This window comes from Oryzias latipes, chromosome 15, assembly GCF_053564925.1.
Source record: "Oryzias latipes strain Hd-rR chromosome 15, Olatipes_Hd-rR_3.1".
NCBI classification, from domain to species: Eukaryota; Metazoa; Chordata; class Actinopteri; order Beloniformes; family Adrianichthyidae; genus Oryzias; species Oryzias latipes.
Window position 1 is genome coordinate 25268040 of NC_136251.1, and position 17386 is coordinate 25285425.

The 17386-nt window shown below is 38.2% G+C and overlaps 3 protein-coding genes across 9 annotated transcripts in view; 1 reads left to right on the forward strand and 2 right to left on the reverse strand.

Moving 5' to 3' along the window:
* Nucleotides 1–1491: 1491 nt before the first annotated feature.
* On the reverse strand, nucleotides 1492–8794 carry cutc (cutC copper transporter homolog (E. coli)). Its single transcript, XM_004077155.5, has 8 exons — nucleotides 8505–8794; nucleotides 8157–8216; nucleotides 6427–6636; nucleotides 2412–2447; nucleotides 2143–2276; nucleotides 2000–2027; nucleotides 1809–1914; nucleotides 1492–1675 (listed from the first exon to the last, which is right to left on the reverse strand). Exons 1-8 carry the CDS (start codon nucleotides 8572–8574, stop codon nucleotides 1564–1566), a joined length of 756 nt encoding a protein of 251 aa, XP_004077203.1. The 5' UTR covers nucleotides 8575–8794; the 3' UTR covers nucleotides 1492–1563.
* A 262-nt stretch (nucleotides 8795–9056) lies between these two features.
* Nucleotides 9057–13297, forward strand: cox15 (cytochrome c oxidase assembly factor COX15). Its single transcript, XM_004077156.5, has 9 exons — nucleotides 9057–9257; nucleotides 10167–10351; nucleotides 10450–10572; nucleotides 10681–10867; nucleotides 10950–11117; nucleotides 11202–11283; nucleotides 12305–12459; nucleotides 12545–12658; nucleotides 12743–13297. The coding sequence occupies exons 1-9, from the start codon at nucleotides 9183–9185 to the stop codon at nucleotides 12872–12874; spliced, it is 1221 nt and encodes a 406-aa protein (XP_004077204.1). The 5' UTR covers nucleotides 9057–9182; the 3' UTR covers nucleotides 12875–13297.
* A 10-nt stretch (nucleotides 13298–13307) lies between these two features.
* The window catches only part of LOC101166244 (A-type potassium channel modulatory protein KCNIP2), a 97096-nt gene continuing 93017 nt past the window's right edge, over nucleotides 13308–17386 (reverse strand). For all 7 annotated transcript variants that reach the window (XM_004077158.5, XM_020709605.3, XM_078931902.1 and 4 more), the window contains 7 exons: nucleotides 17123–17247; nucleotides 16593–16662; nucleotides 16180–16250; nucleotides 15907–16014; nucleotides 15662–15766; nucleotides 15504–15566; nucleotides 13308–15140 (listed from right to left, as the gene is read on the reverse strand). In XM_004077158.5, the coding sequence (XP_004077206.2) occupies nucleotides 15093–15140; nucleotides 15504–15566; nucleotides 15662–15766; nucleotides 15907–16014; nucleotides 16180–16250; nucleotides 16593–16662; nucleotides 17123–17247 (590 nt within the window). In that variant the 3' untranslated portion in view covers nucleotides 13308–15092. The remainder of the gene's footprint in view (nucleotides 15141–15503; nucleotides 15567–15661; nucleotides 15767–15906; nucleotides 16015–16179; nucleotides 16251–16592; nucleotides 16663–17122; nucleotides 17248–17386) is intronic.

Consider the following 17386-nt stretch of genomic DNA (forward strand, 5'->3'; position numbering starts at 1 on the left):
AGTGCTACGACTGTAACATTAGGTGATTATAAGCACTTTTTTTTTTTTTTATCTTTTCAGGTTAATAAAATATATTTTTTAAACTGCATATAAGGTTTTAACCTGTTTCAACTCATGATATAACAAGTCATGCAGTGTTTTACTTTTTTGTGCAGATTGATTATCGTTGCTTTTTTGTAAAACTTTTTTTTTAAACATTGCTTTTGCTGCACATTGTTTTTTATAGGATTTTTATTTTTATAATCACAGACTCAATATGGATTTAACCTGAGATATTAAATAAACATTTGGCCGTCTTTGTTGACATTTTCTAATCTTAACACGTATTTTTGGACATTTTTTTGTAAATTCACAGTTCAGGGTCTACAACTCTATAAACATTTGCAAACAATCACAATGACCTTCACATGCAGAGATAGTTCAAATGCTGGAGCAAAGAAATGGAGCACGAAAGCTTAAATTGTGTTTTAAGAGACACTAAATGAAACATAAAACTAATAATTAATAAAAATTATTAACTAATTAATTAACTAATAATAAACATATTTAAAATGTTCTAAAAAGCAAGGATTTTTCTTTTAGTAGGCTCCAGAGTTTTTTCCATTTTTAGTCTTGATTCGAGTACTTTCGAAACCTGTTGCTGTTTCGTACTGAGCCCGGCACTGACATGGGTAAAATAATCAATATTACGTTCCCACAAAATAAATATTTTGTTCCCTTGAAATAATTAATTCGTGCGAACGAAATAATTATTCACGTGATTAGTCATTCATAAACACGGATGTTAGCAATACAGTACTTGGATTTATTTACAGCAGATATTTTCATATTTCTGTCTGTGTGTGTCTCATTACATTGCATGGAAGACAGGGAGGATGTTTAGAGATCAGATTTCTTTTTATTTTATAAAGCTCTACGAAAGAATCTGTAACTATGTCTTCATGTCTGCATTCTTTCACATCCCGGTACAGTCTCTGTCCGGCCGCAAAAGCCGCTACTTCCGTGTCTCTGTGACCCACATTCGTATTTCGCAGGCATCCGGGCAGCTGGCTGGACGGTAGACGGGCAGCCAGCTGCAGTATGGGATATTGTAGTTTAGGGTCGAATAGGAATAATAATATTCAGGACTTGTCTTTTATTAACATACTCTGTAGCAGTACTTAACATCCAAGGCTACATGCTATGTATCCCATCATGCATCACACATAATGTATCTCAACCAATCAACCGATCCCTGTAACTGTGGTGGATTCAAAGACAACAGGATAAATGTATATCAGAATATTATTCCGTGGGAACGTAATATTATTTTGTGGGAATACTTTATTTATTTTTACCCATGTCAGATCCCGGGCTCTGTAGTTTCGTACCAATGAGAGAAAAAAAAATTCTGTAAATTCTTCACAGCACTTTGGTCCGCTCCCCCTGAGCTTCAACAGTACAATCAGGCAATTACATCAATCACACCAAGTTAATAAAAAAATAAATAAATAAAGAAGGGAACCAATTCTTTTTATTTTTGAGGTATTCCTTAGTTATTTGTCATCAATATAAAGCCTCCATTCACAAGGTATTTTTGGCTATGGCATTTAGAGATCGCACTTTGGAGACGTCAGCCACTTTCAGGCCGTACTCAGGAGCAGAGAAACACGCTCCCATGGTCACTGAGGTGTTTCTGCATTAAAGAAAACAGTACAATTAACATTTAAAACAACATTTCTTTTACATTTCACAAAGATTTGCAATATTTTTTAAATATTTTGGAATGAAAAACAATCCAAATCTTGGGTTATCAAGGCTAAACAAACCTGAATTTCATTGAAGAGTCCCTGCTGGAGCGTGCTGAACAGTGAAACTCCTGAGCCCCTGACCCCTCCAGTATTCTCTGCAGGTTTCGTTCCGTGATGCCTCCTCCTGTTACAAAATGTATTTATTGAATTAAGTTAATACAATAATCAATCTAAATGCTTTAAAACTGAATGGGCAAAAAAGGACTGACCTGGCATCACAATAATTCTGTCTTTAGCCTGTTCAGTGAAAATGATGGAATTAGAATTGCATGAGCAGAGTCATTATATTTATGTTATCTTTGGTTTGTAGGAATGCAAACATGTATCAAATAATACGCTTGATAGTACTTACTTGATCAATGAGCCGTTTAATCACAGGCAGTCCCTCCAAAGCAGAAATATCACAGCCACTTGTCAACACACGCTCAAACCCTAACGATATCAGGGTCTCCAGAGCCACCGCTGAGTCATGAACCATATCAAAAGCTGCAGTGAGATAAACATTACATCCATAATGCTTTCCATGAAAGCGTTTTCACTGATAAAAGTTGTCTAAATGGTTTTGGAAGCCCTGACATTCTTTAAGCGTGATATCTGGCGGCTTGAAAAGCAGAAACTGACCTCGGTGGAAGGTGACGGGTAAAGGTCGAGCAGCAGCTGGAGAAATAACAATAACAAGCAGAAAAGTCAAATAATTACCAGAAAAGAGAACTGTACAGCTTCAAATGTAAAATGTAGGCTAATCTGATCCTCTCATCTTTGAAATTCTCCAGTTACAATAACAAACTGTTTATTCGGCTTCATCCTCTGTGTGAAGACTCAAACAAGTTCTGACTATATTTAGTTGAGGTTTGAAAACAAAAATGTCAGGGAGGGGCAGCTTTGTTTATCCAACAGCTTTCATGTACAGAGACCATTTCAAGAGCTTCATGGGGGGCGCTGTAAAAGACTTCAAGGCAAAAATATAGCAGTTAGAGTGCAGCTAAAATGCAATCACAATGGGACAAGTTTGATGTGATAAGGAAGCTGGTTCTATCTGTGTTCAACATTAAAGCAAAAAAACAAGAAGAAAAAGGTTCTTAAAAGATCTACATCGTTTAAATAGAAATCCCAGACAGAGCGGTCTGGCCTGGTTGAGACCATGGTGTGAGTCAGCTTCTCTAAATCCACTGATTAAGGCTGGTTTAGTTCTGGCCTTGATTTGAGCACTGACACTCTGACTTGAGTCAAATATGACGCCAACATTTATACTTTGAGAAAAACGTGTTTATTTAAGACCCACTCCAATGAAAAATGTTGTTTTTTATGTTTTTAACATGTTCTTGTAGCATTTTCTCATGATGGAGGACACATACAGCTGCGCAAAAAAAGTATTTACCCGGTACTCAGCCACCAATTGTGCAAATTCTCCCACTTAAATAGATGTGAGACTCTGTAATTTTCATCATAGGCATACCTCAAGTTTGAGATACAAAATGAGAAAAAAAATCCAGAAAAGTCCCATTGTCTGATTTTTAAAGAAGTTGTTTGTAAATTATGGTGGAAAATAAGTATTTGGTCACCTACAAACAAATACGATTTCTGGCTCTCACAGACCTGTATCTGATCCTCTGTCATTCACTCGTTACCTTTATCAATGGCACATGTTTGAACTAATTATCTATATTAAAGACACCTGTCCACAACCTCAAACAGTCACACTCCAAACTCCACTATGACCAAGACCAAAGAGCTGTCTAAGGACACCAGAAACCAAATTGTTGACCTGCACCAGGCTGGGAAGGCTGAAGCTGCAATAGGTAAGCAGCGTGGTGTGAAGCAATCAACTGTGGGAGCAATTATTAGGAAATGGAAAACTTACAAGACCACTGATAATCTCCCTCCATCTGAGGCTCCCTGCAAGATCTCACCCCGTAGGGTAAAAATAATCACAAGGATGGAGAGCAAAAGATCCCAGAACAACACGAGGGACCCAGTCAATGACCTGCAGAGAGCTGGGACAAAAGAAAAAAAGGTTCCTGGCAATGACACACTGTGCTGCCAGGGACTCAAATATGTCCCCCTTCTAGAGAGCATTTTGGACGGAGAATGTCCTATGGTCAGACTAAACCAAAATAGAACGTTTTGGTAAGAACTCTACTCGTCGTGTTTGGAGAAGAAAGAATGCTGAATGGCATCCCAAGAACACCAGACCCACTGTAAAGCATGGGGGTGGAAACATCATGCTTTGGGGCTATTTTTCAGCAAAGGGACCAGGATGACTGCTCCGTGTAAAGGAAAGAATGAATGGGGCCATGTATCGTCAGATTTTGAGCGGAAACCTCCTTATATCAGCAATGGCATTGAAGATGAAATATGGCTGAATCTTTCAGTATGACAACAATCCTAAACACACTGCCCAGGTTATGAACAAGTGGCTTCCTAAGAAGCATTTCAAGGTCCTGGAGTGGCCTCACCAGTCTCCAGATCTCAACCCCATAGAAAATCTGAGGAGCGAGTTGAAAGTCCATGTTTCCCAGCGACAGCCCAAAAACATCACTGCTCTAGAGGAGATCTGCATGGAGGAATGGACCAAAATACCAGCAACAGTTTGTGAAAACCTTGTGAAGACTTACAGAAAATGTTTGACTGATGTCATTGCCAACAAAGGGTATATAACGAAGTATTAAGTTGAACTCTTCTTATTGACCAAATACTTCTTTTCCACCATAATTTGCAAAAACTTATGATGAAAACTACAAGTCTCTGTCAACTATTTAAGTGGGAGAATTTGCAGAGTTGGTGCCTGAATAAATACTTTATTTGCCGCATTGTATTTACACACACATATAATATATATATATATATATATATATATATATATATATATATAATATAAAGACAAATAAAAACTGCATTTCTAAGTATTTTTTCAAATTGTGGCGAATCAGGAGCAGATAAAAAATTCCCCTTTGAAAGAACTTGTTATGTTAAACTACTATCGGTGGGCCATAAGCTATCTGTTCTGCTCAGCTACTCTAGAGAGACGAGATTCAACAGAACCATGATAGCTTGGCAAAGGCAGTCGGGAGTTGTTTGTATACTAATTATATGGAAAGTAATAGTGTGCAAAATCTGAGCCAGTAGGCACATGGATAATTTAAATTGCAGTAGTCCAGGAATTGAACCCTGAGGGACTCCACAGCATTGTGATTTACTGAAATGTATGATGATCAGTAATGCAAACAGAGTTCCTGTTTTTAAGAAACATTAACAAATTTAAGTTCATGGAAAAGATAGATCCGGCAATTTGTTGTTTTTATATTATACTACTATATCACTGAACAGGGTGCTTCATTTTAATTTCACAAGCAATTATAACATGGAAATGAAATCAATTCTCCACCGATTCTCATTATTGTCCTGGCATTGCAGTGTTTTTGTTTAGAGAAAAAGACTTTACAGGACCACAAAGAAGCTTTGACTGTTTTTAACAATAACAAAATCAGTTCAAACAAAATGATAATTAACATAAAGGCAAGAAGGGCATTGAATCTGAACCCAATAAATATCAGTGATAGTAAACTGTATGTGCACAGCTATTATGCAGACATAACATTGGGTTTGATAACAGAAAGGTCACTGCGCTGCTTTTGTAAAAGGTGGAGGACAGAAGCTGCAGGTCCCGTGTTTATCACGTGTTAAAGCACTTTAAGGTAGGAGTGCGAATATAGAAGAAAGGAAATACGGAAAAGTAATGAGGGGAAAAAAAGGTAAAGTTTGTCCCCAACAGAGAGCAGCTTCTTCATTTGATTTATTAAATCCAATAAGGGTTTGAGATTTTAGCTGGGGTGGAAGGAGAACATGCTGGGAGATGTCTTGATGTTTGGTTTTGTGATTTAGCTTTGATTCACGGATGAGTGACCTTAGAGATAGTCGAAGTCTGGATCCTTGAAAAGAAAGTGCCTTCGAGGAATTTTGCTGTTTGGATTTACATTTTGACAGTCAGACAACCCGCCTTCAAAGATTGCAACCCAGACAGATGTTTTCCTCACAGAATTGTGTTGTTTCAATCCTGATCCTACTTCTATAAATATTATGTTTTCCAGCATGTTTGATAGAGTTTCAGAATTGCAGTCTATAAAGGCATTCACACTAGTGCTGGCAGTCCCCCTTCGCCTCTATCTCTGTATTGTTGGTATCTGCATGTCTCTGGGGATGGATGTCATTTAACCTGTTTTTTCTGTTAGAGAGGCTGATGTTGTATAAATTAAAGATTATAGTCCCAAACAGCATGATATGCTTTTCTTTTAAGTTTTGATCAATTTACATTTTGTGCTCAACTGTCTCCCTCTTCTGGCAGTCAGTGTAACACAAAAGTCAAACCCCTGATATGCTCACAAATGCTGCAGCTTACTGTCTTTTTGCAAAAGTTCTCCTCTCCTTTTTTGCAAACTAGTCACTACTGCCTGATGCACAACAGGTCATGTCTGTGTGTCTAATTTAAAAGTCCGGTCCACTGGTATATTGAAAAAAAACTTCTTAAAGAGAAGTTTGAGAAATTCCCATTTCAACTGGAGAAACTGAAGAGCGTGTGATCTTTTTGTTTATATTATTGTTCAGCATACAGGTAAGATTATTTAGAGGAAAACAATACCCAGTAACTCCATGCAGAGCTCTGCATCCACTCTTCCATCTTCTGTTAGAGCTCCCAGCACAAATCCATCGACCCCTTGGCCCTTCGTAAGCTCTATGTCCTTCTTCATCACCTCAACTTCTTGATCGGAGTACAGGAAGTCCCCCCCACGAGGCCGGATCATCACAAAGATCGGGATTTTGATATACTGCTTCACAACCTGAACCAAACCTGCAATAAAACACAGAATTAAAAGGTTTATATGAGGAGTAACACCTCCTCAGCTTCAAAAAGGAAATGTTGAATTCACCTGAAGTGCAATAATACCTGTACAGTTGATTTTATTTGACCTTCTCTGAATGTTTCAATGCACAAGTTCAGTTGCTTCCTTTGTCAGGATTTATTGCAAATTATATCTTTTCTTCAAATAGGCGAATCACATGTCTGAACAATGCATCAACCTAGCGATGTTCTGCTGGAATAACAAATGAGCGGAAACCACAGGGTTTTTTTTGTTGCTATCAAACTGCAATTGATGCTCAAGCTGACACATTATCAAACTTTATACATAAAGCATTTTCATACTAAAGAAACACAAAGTGCTTAAAATAAATAAAACACATTTCAAACTTAAAATAAAATGCAAAACCAAAATACTTACCTATAAAACAATACTAAAATACAACACAATGCCTTAAGCCCTGATGCACCTAACATAATAAGCCCAAAATTAAACCTGAATAGACTTCTTTGAAAGCGTGTTTTTCATCCGTTTTTTATGTTTTTTATGTTGCATTTTTCATGCTTTTATTGTCCTGTCAAGCAAATGAACACACAGATTGCAGCTGAGTGCCTCTTGTTATGGACACGTTTTGCTTTTACAATCAGGGTTGTTTGTTACTCTTCGAGTGTGTCAATGTAAACCTTGGCTCTTTCATAACAGATTGTGAATTTTATTGAGATTTGGCTGCTCGGACGGGACGAGCGGGGAGGAGGGGATAATACAAGGTCATGGGTTGAGTGTTGTATGTAACTTACATTACATGCGTTGATGCTTATACACACACACATACACACACCATCACACGGGATCCAAACAACTGTTTACAAGTCCTAATCATATTTATACACATTTACAGTATCTATAGAAGACTTCCTGCCACAACTCACTCCGACCGGCACCTCCTCGTGCACACAGACATGAATTACATGTCCAACAAATAAACAAATAAAAAATCTGGATTTACTTGAAAGCCCCCCATGACATTTTTTTTTTAAATAAAAACCTTTTCCAGTGGTGTTTTAATTATGAATATGACGGTTTAGGCTAAATCTCATCACCTCAACATCTTAAAAAGCCACATTTCATGTTTATCTGAAGCCTCTGCTCCCAAAATCTCCTCTTTATGGGCGTGGCCATTGGTGCTGAGCTGAGTAGCCCCGCCCTCGATCTCCCCTTTCTGGAAGCTGCATCTTGATTCAGTGAAGAGCTTGACACAAGGGATGGCACAAACGCCACCAACTGACATACTCAGAAACTGTGAAAATTGTTGAATTACCTTGCACAGCAAATAAAATGAAATGCCAGAAAGAAAGTGACTATTTGCACATATGCATCTGCAACAGTCGTACGCATCTGCAGGCGTCGTCTGCATCTGCAGGAGTCGAATGCATCTGCAGGAGTCGAATGCATCTACAGGAGTCGTCTGCATCTGCAGCAGTCGAATGCATTAGTAAACTTGTGGTCTCACCTAGACTGGGCGTGAGTCCTCCCTCCAGAAGGCTTGCACACAGCTCAAGTCGACCAGCACCTATTAGGACAGGAGAATCCCCCAGAGAAACTTACAGCAACACAAATGTAACACCTGGCAGAATGAATAAGACTGACTAGTAATAAACTCTACAAACATGGCTGCTGGGATCATGCAACACGTAAAAGGCCAAATTTATACCAACTTAAAAAAAAAGCAATTTAGCATTACCTTTGACCTCACAAAGAGCTGCGTATGATGAGCTATGTTTTGTACTTGGGCATTAATTAAAATGTAAACAGGAACGTTCATAAGCATGCAGAGTTGTGCTCATAACCCTTTACTGACCTCCTCGTTCAGCATTGATAGCAGACTCCACAGAGTCCACACATACCTCCATTAAAAAGGTCTGGGCCATTGTTTACGGACTGAAAGGAACAATGTCAACTATATAAAATTCGAATTCAGCACGTGTACTGTCGTTTATCTCACTTTTCTTTCTGCCTGCTGCTAAAGCTCCCTGTTAGTTTTCTTTACTGCCTAATAACGAGACCGTAAAAAATACTATGGTAAAGTTTTGGAATCAAGACATGTTTTTGTGCAGTAATCAATTGCTTTAGTTCAACAGTTTCCGGTTAGTTCGATTTTAAGCCCATGACATAGCGAAGGGGCGGTGTGCTTATCGTGTGTATTTTATTCTTAGGGGGCGGGAATCTCTCCTCTTTTGTGAGAGGAGCTAAACATCATGAGCTAACGCTAAGGTATGTGTATTTTTTAATCAGTTACAATTTTTAAAAGAATTATATAGTGAAAATCAATTAAATTATGTTGTTTTACACTGTTTACTTTTAATGTGTATATTTTAAAATAAAAATATAATTTTCAAGACTCTTTCTTGTGACGTCAAAGGTTAAAGTTGAACCCCGACAACAGGAAACAGGACGGTAGCGGTCTGCAGCTCCAGCAGTCTTTTTCTGAGACTCGCTTTAATTAATTTGCTTCAGGACAAATTACGATTAAAAAAATATGTTGCTGTCGGCATTACGGACACGGTTTTTTTGTGGCTGCAGAAGTGCTGGTAAACAGTTTCAATACAGCAACGTGAGTAGAGCTAGCTTATTTAATATTTAAGTTAGATAAGAGGTCATGTAAGTAATAACGATTAGCCGCAATTTTAGCTTAATGTTTGAAACCAAACAGGTACTTATAACTATACAAACGGTTTACAACACGAATCAGGAGGTCAGTTGACCTCACATTGTTAATGTTATTAAACAGCATCATTACGTCACTACCTAGCTGTCGAGTCATGTGATGGAGCTTTTGTTTTTTAATAGTTATGAATGATGGATTTTTCTCCATTACCACAACATGTCTATTGTGATCTGGACGATATTAAATACATTTTAAGATATTGAACAATGCAAAAAAAATGTAATTATTCTAATTTAATTATGTCACATAACCCTTTATTCTCAAATGTTTTTTAAATGCCAAACACTGTTAAACACTTTAAATATTCTTTCAGTCAAAACAAATATTTGTATTATTATTGTTTTTTTAAATTAATTAGTATTTAAATTAGCCCCCATGGTTTGATTAATATCCTTACATAAACGTGCCGAGATGATTAAAAAAAAAGTTAAATGCACTAGAAAATGGAAAGAAAACACAATTAAGGTTTTTTAGGATTTCCATTTTTTTAATGAATTGATTGGTTGTTATGTTTTGAAGAATTTTGTAAAAAAAAAAAAAAACACAAGGAGAAAGACAATAAAAATAATAATACATGTGTTTATTAAATTATTTCAGATCCTAACTAGAAGATAAAAGAAAATGATCCCATCTTCTTGACATAGTTCCTTTTAGTCATACATAGAAATTTTGCACTTATAAATACAGTACAAACACGAAACAACTAATGGATTAAAAATAATCGTTAAATACAGTCTGAATAATTGAAATATTTTTTTCCTTTAAGCTAAGATATGCTTTTTTGCTTTGTTTTAGAGGAGTCCACAGGTTCGACAATGGCTTGTGAAGAGAAATCAGAGCACCATTACAGTGGAGGCAGGAACGTCCTCCACTCCAGCCGCTACCGTTCCCAACGCAGCCACAAACCGGATAGTTGGTCGCTGGTTACTTGGCTGCAGTGGGTTGGTTGTTGGAGCTGTGGTTTTGGGTGGGGTTACAAGGTGAGAGTGGCCATAGAAGCAGCATCCGTACATATATATATATGTCTCTTGTTTGTAGCGAGGAGACATCAGCTGGTTTGTACTTTGGTTTGATTCAGGCTAACAGAGTCTGGGCTGTCCATGGTTGACTGGCATTTGGTCAGAGAGATGAAACCTCCTCAAACACAAGAAGAGTGGGAGGCTGAGTTTTTCAAGTACAAGCAGTTTCCAGAGTTCAAAATGTACGGTTCCTAACTAGTTTGATTCCCACTCATAATTATTAAACTTTACAGAAGTGTTGACTGTGTAAGTAATTCAAAACTCTTGTACTGTTTGCATCTCTTTCCCAGACTGAATCATGAAATGACTCTGCCAGAATTTAAATTTATCTTTTACATGGAGTGGGGCCATCGCATGTGGGGCAGGCTGGTTGGTTTGGCATACATCCTTCCCACCATCTACTTCTGGAGAAAGGGATACTTCACACGCTCCGTGAAGGGAAAAGTGTTGGGGCTTTGCGGATTTGTCTTCTTCCAGGTCAGTGAAGCTGCACAGATGAACCAGGAAATGTGTCCGTACCTGAAAATGTAATAAAGCGAAAGTGTTTGCATCTCTTCAGGGTCTTTTGGGGTGGTACATGGTGAAAAGTGGACTGGAGGAGAAGCAGGACTCGTACGATGTCCCCCGGGTCAGTCAGTATCGTTTGAGTGCTCATCTGGGTTCTGCTTTGTTGCTCTACACTGCCAGTCTGTGGATGGGGCTTACCATGCTGCTTCCAGCTCACAAGGTATGCAGGCTCCTGTTTAAACCACAGTCTCTCTCTGCCACCTCTGTTACAATCTTTGTGCGTTTATTTTTACCTCTTTCATAGATGGTGGAATCTAAACATCTTATGCAGCTCAGAAGGTTTGCCAAAGGTACTGGTGGACTGGTCTTCCTGACTGCTTTATCAGGTACCATTTTAAATTCTCTACATGATCACAAACTTTCTTTGAGCTTACCAGAAAATACCAAATTTCCTAAACAGATGTAAAACAACAAGTTAATATTGCTCTAACTTGCTACTCAGCAGAAAACTTTGAAACATAAAAGATTAAAAAGTGACAGGCATTGTAGACGAGTTCCCTAAAGTGCTATTAAAGACTCACTCCAATGAAAATTCTGTTTTTGATGTTTTTAACCATTTTTCTCATAATGAAGGACATATAAAATTAAGCTTAAAATTGCAATAATGAGTATTTCTTAATTCAAATCGTTTTGAATCAGGAGAAGATGAAAAAATGCTATTTAACAAAAAGCGGGCCACAAGCTCCCTGCTCAGCTATATTCCAATGTATCTGCCTGCAGACAAACAGATCCACGTGCGTCTTTGTTTTCCTCGTCCGAGCCGACATCTGGCTCAAAACTATACAGCTGGTTAGCTCAGATATTGATTGACATTTTTGTTGCACCCCTGATGTTAGGTTGGGATTGTGAAATGTTGTAAGCATGTAAGCAAAGGGATTATGGGAAGTCAGGGCAGGTTTGCTTGGCACCAAAAATTCCGACCACAACTCGGAGGCGAACACCGAGCACTCTGCAGAATTTATGTCCTGGAAAATGACACAGATTTTCTATTTTGGCTAAAAACTGCATAATTTAAAGACCACTAGGGACACTTGAAATAGGTCAAAGATGATCGGAGTGGAACTAAAATATTTTCATTCCCTTTCTGTGACTGACAAAAGCAAAATGACTAAAGCCAACGCTTGTCCTTCCCAAAGTAATCATTCATTGTCCACAGTATCTTTCCAATGATCAAATTAAAGGTGATGAACATTAAATTCAAAGGAGAATTTAGGATTTTCTTGTTGGTCAAGCCGTTGAGGTTTTTTTTCTTAATGACTGATGGTGAAGGAGCAGAAATGACATTTCTTGAAGTTGAAAGGAAGTGACCTCATTCAAACAGCTGATCTTTTGGAATTTTCCTCACAGGTGCATTCGTTGCCGGTCTGGATGCTGGGCTGGTGTATAACTCTTTCCCAAAGATGGCAGATAAATGGATTCCTGATGATCTGCTGGCCTTCTCTCCTACCCTCAGGAACTTCTTTGAAAATCCCACCACTGTGCAGTTTGACCACAGAATATTGGTTTGTCATTGAAACAGAAATAGAATCAATCAGATTTAATATGCTTAAAGAATTAGTGCTTATCTACATATTTACCTTTTTTTAGGGGATCTCATCTTTGGCAGCGATTACAGGTCTCTATCTGTTCTCACGGAGGATGGTGTTGCCCAGGAGGGCTAAGATCGCCATCAGCCTCCTGGCGACGATGGCTTATACACAGGTGAACCAAGTGTAAAGCGTGTCCTTCTACTTATGGATCCAGACATCTTTCGGGGTTGAATAAAACTGTTTTTGTGCTCTTCAGGTTGCCCTTGGCATCAGCACGCTCTTGCTGTATGTCCCCACTCCACTGGCAGCCACTCATCAGTCTGGTTCTGTGGCTCTCCTCACATTTGCCATTTGGGTTCTCGCAGAACTGCGCAGAATGCCTAAATAAGCATTGCCACCTTTCCATACAGCCTTATTGACATTACAGACTCTGCAGAGCGACACAGTGAAACATTTGGAGGGAAAAGTGCAAAAGCGGATGGGTGAAAGTCACCAAACTGTCGTTTTTGCTGGGTTCCTTTGTCTTAAGTTTTTTTTTTTTTTTTCACATAAAAGCAATCGGCTGCTTTTCTTTAAAAATATGTCAGGAAAGCAGTTTGATGTGTTCATTAATTTATACATCCTCTTAAAGTTTCCAAATGTATGTAAATCTGAAAATTGTGACATCAATTTAAGCACATTTGAACAGTTTGACTCTGGTGTTATACATTTATTTAAAGGATTGTTTTCATTATTTTTCATTTTTAAAGATTTGCTTTGTTTCGCTCACCAAAGCTCACCAAAAATCATAATAAAAGCTTAAAAAGTCATACTTCAGACTGTTTGCATAGTAATTGTGACTTTATTGTCTCTTTACAAAATATACATATTTTAAATATGTAATTCAACCAGTTGAGGCTAGCTAACTAGACAGTCAGTACACCAGGATATTATGTTTTCATTATTCTAGACACAGTACATGCGGGTATAGACAGGTTTCATTGGTGGACAGGAACAGTATGAGCCAAACGAGTTTTGTTCTGTTAGAAGAAAAACTTAAAAAAAAAAAAAAACATTCCAGTTCAAATAGCTTTTTGAATTTAATTTAATGGGTGGAAGGTGGGATAAGCAGGAAAACTATGTGGCAGAGAAGGTTATTGCTATTCAACGTTTGTCTATCTGCACTGAACTGAATAAAGGACAGATAGCTTCTGGTATGTCAACTTTGAATTGAGGCAAGTTTGGATGTGAAAAGCGGTTAGCTATTTGTTTTAAAAGTAAAACGTCAAATATTATCAAGCAGGGTTTACATCCCAGAATGCAGTCCAAAAAATGAAATAAAATAAAATACTCTAGTCTAAATATCCTCTTTTTCTCACAGATGGGTAACAATAAATGCAGTTTTTTTTCCCTCTAGGAATATTTATCTTTGGTGTCACCAAAAAAAAAGAGAGTAAGATGTGGGAAGGAACCAAAAAGATTAAAGCAAATCCATGTTTCCATTAACAACACATGCAGACTTTCATGTTGAATTAGCATCATTCAGTGCAACACGTGTTTTTGTTTGTTGTTGAAGTAGAACCTGCTACAACCACATGACAGTTTAGATTACAAGATATTCACATCAAATCTGCAATCTAACAAATTATATACTTAAGGGCCCAGTACAGCTGTGGTAGTTCGGCGTTTCTGTTGATCCACCGGTACTTCTGGTGGAATCCTTTCCATGACTATTACTTCACAGGGAAGGCTATGGTACAACAGTCAATAGACATCTAATGCTAGGACTTTAATAGTTTGAATGGCCGAGGCTCATTCTACCAAACTGCCATGACTGGGGGTGGTTGTTCTCCCGGTGTAATCGTAGACAACATCTTTCTGGTACACATGCACACGCACACAAACAGAGGGTGAGGCACCTGTGAATGACCAGGAACGGCAGACAGACGAGCAGACTTTGGAGTATCTCTTTAAATAAATAATTAGATATTAGTGACATCATCATGCGATACTGAAAACAATTCCTCAAGGAAAGGAGTGTTTCTGAATTCCCATCAGTGTTTGATAATATGTCTTCAGTTCGTTGGTTGCTCCTCTTTTTCCTAAAGATGTGTGATTTTCCTTTTGTCCACCAGGAGGCAATAAACTCATTTCCAGTTGTATGGCCTGGAGGTTTTTCCAAACTGATCCAGGAAAAAAAAAGATAAATCCAGTCATCATAGCAAGAAACAAATCTCGGTTGAACTTTTGAGGACTATTTTCCTTTGACTTCAAGCTTCAGAAGCTCATCAGAAGCAGTAGTACAAAAAGTTTGAACAAAAAGAGGTGAGGATTTTTAGATGTAGCTCTGAGTCCACTGCAAGCTTTCTTCCTCGCTGCCTCTAGGATAAAATAAAGAGCTTTGTCTGTTGTTGTTATTGATAGCAAGAGAGAAGAAAACTTTGGGAGGACGGGTCCAGCAGAAAGGAAAAAGGTCTCTGCGCGCCTTCAGGACTCAGAACTCCGAACCGTGACACGAGCGCGAGCCAGCAGGTCCTTCAAGCACTCACAAAGACGCACATGTACATTCATAAACTCTGTTTGATCCAGTCACACCTCTTTCCCTGGTGCGGGTGTCCTTGCTGGTCTTAGATGACGTTGTCAAACAGTTGCATGGACTGCATAATGTTTTCATCCTGGACAGAGAAAGAAGTTTGGATGAACAACGAATCAAATATCTGACTTTTTGATCCAACGCTTCAAAATAGATAGGATACTAAATGATGGAGAAAAGGACAGATGGAGAAACAATTGCTTCTCCATCTGTTGAGAAAAAAACAATTTCTTAAAAATTGTTTTGGATTATTATAAACAGTAGAAATAAGGCACAGTCCTGCAAAGCTTACTAATTAGCACAACATGTCACATTCATTTTTTTTTGTTTTAAATCCAGTCTTTGTCCTTTTTGACTTTCAACCTCTATCTTCGGCTCACGGCATATTTTAAAACACAATCATCTCATCTCTTCAAAACCCCCAAACTTTGAATTTTAGCCAGACCTTTTTACACGACTCAATGAACTCCTCTATAGTGACAACGCCGTCTTTATTTTGGTCCATTTTCTGAAAAGACAGAAAGAGCGGACTCACTGAGCGAGGAACTAATTATGTGGTTTTTAACTGTCACACAGTGAGAGATCACAAGAAAAGGGTTTCACCTGGAAGAAGCTCTCCACATGTTCTAACGGGGCGTCCTCCTGCATGGTGGGGTACGTGCACTTCCCCATCATATCATAGATGGACTTCATGATGTCCAACATCTCCTTCAAATGGTTGGAAAAGAAGGCAATAAAAATAAACATTTACAGCACAAAAATGTTTTTTAAATACTAAATATTAAAACACAAAATAATGTCAGACGGAGATATAAGAAGTACTCAAAATGTTCTTGTATTTCTGTTACCTCTTTGGTGATACAGCCATCTTTATTTAGGTCGTATAGGTTAAACGCCCAGTTTAAGCGGTCATTAATTGTTCCTCTCAGGATAATGGATAAACCAAACACAAAATCCTGAAATAAAAAGGAGGGTTATTCCAGCATTTTTTTAACAAAAGGTTCAAAAACATCTCTCTTATCTGTGTCTTTGGATGTAATCCATGCATGTGCAGCAGCAGCTTTGCAAGCAGATGAGCAGATAAAATAAAACATTAGGGGAGTGTGTGACAGAAGGCTCACCTCGAAACTAACCGAGCCGTTCTTGTTCGTGTCAAAGGCTTCGAAAAGGAAATGTGCATACATACTGGAATCTGCAAAATCAGAGTCTTTCAGTAACCCACGAGCTTTCAAACGCAAACTCTTTGAGCAGCTAGGATTAGCAGTGATCTAAATTTAGACAGGATGTAAAAATAATTTCAAATACAACTGCAGGCAAGTGGTTAACATTTCAGCAACAATTTTTCATGGAAGGAAAAGTGCACACACGCTCTGGTTCGGCGATTACCTCATCATATTTAATTGATTAACAATGTAATTACAAAAAGACATACATCCACTGCTAATATTTTATTCATTCATTGATTGCAAAAATACAACCTTTTTTTTAAAATATAAACTCACTTATGCAAGGTGTCAGCTTCATGCTAACTCACCTCCCTGGGGGAAGAACTGGGAGTAAATAGTTTTAAAGTTGTCCTCATTCACAACCCCACTTGGGCATTCCTGTAGAAAAGGAAAAGAAAAAGGGATGACATTTAGTCCTCTCTGTTAAATTGGGAAACAGTGACTCTTTCTTTAGAGCTAATTACTGAGAAATCTGCAATCATATTTTTGAGCTTTATTATGTCTTCTTGATTTTTTGTCATCAAGGAAAAAGAAGATGGCGGTGCGCATGGACACAGCGGCCGGAGCTCCCACAGTCACCCTTTTTTGTCGATGCTGCAAACACAATTTTTTTGTTTATGCTTTATTGACAATGACAAAAATGAATGAATCTTGAAATACAATTGCAGAACTCTTAGTAATTTGTGTGCATGGGTGTGTGATTGTGGCCCTGTGACAGACTGGCGACCTGTCCAGGATGTCCCCTGCCTTCGCCCACAAGTGGGCGGGATAGGGACAGAACGGGTTTAAAAGATGAGTAAATGAATGAATTTTTTTTCCCATCTTCTTGTAGACCTACGTTTTTAAAGCCTCTGTAGAGAACCTGCAGCTCCTTCTTGGTGAACTTGGTGAGCTCCTCCAGCTTGTCCATGCTTTCAGGGCGATGGCACACAGTGGACAACTCAAAGTCATCTTCTATGCTGTCTGTCATGGACAAAAACAAAAGGTTATATAGCAAATCACAAAACTATTCTAGCCACGTTTTTAAGGAACTAGAACCCAAAAAAGATCAAATCCAAACAAAATATTGGATGAATCAACATTGCCTTTTTCTCTTCTTTTA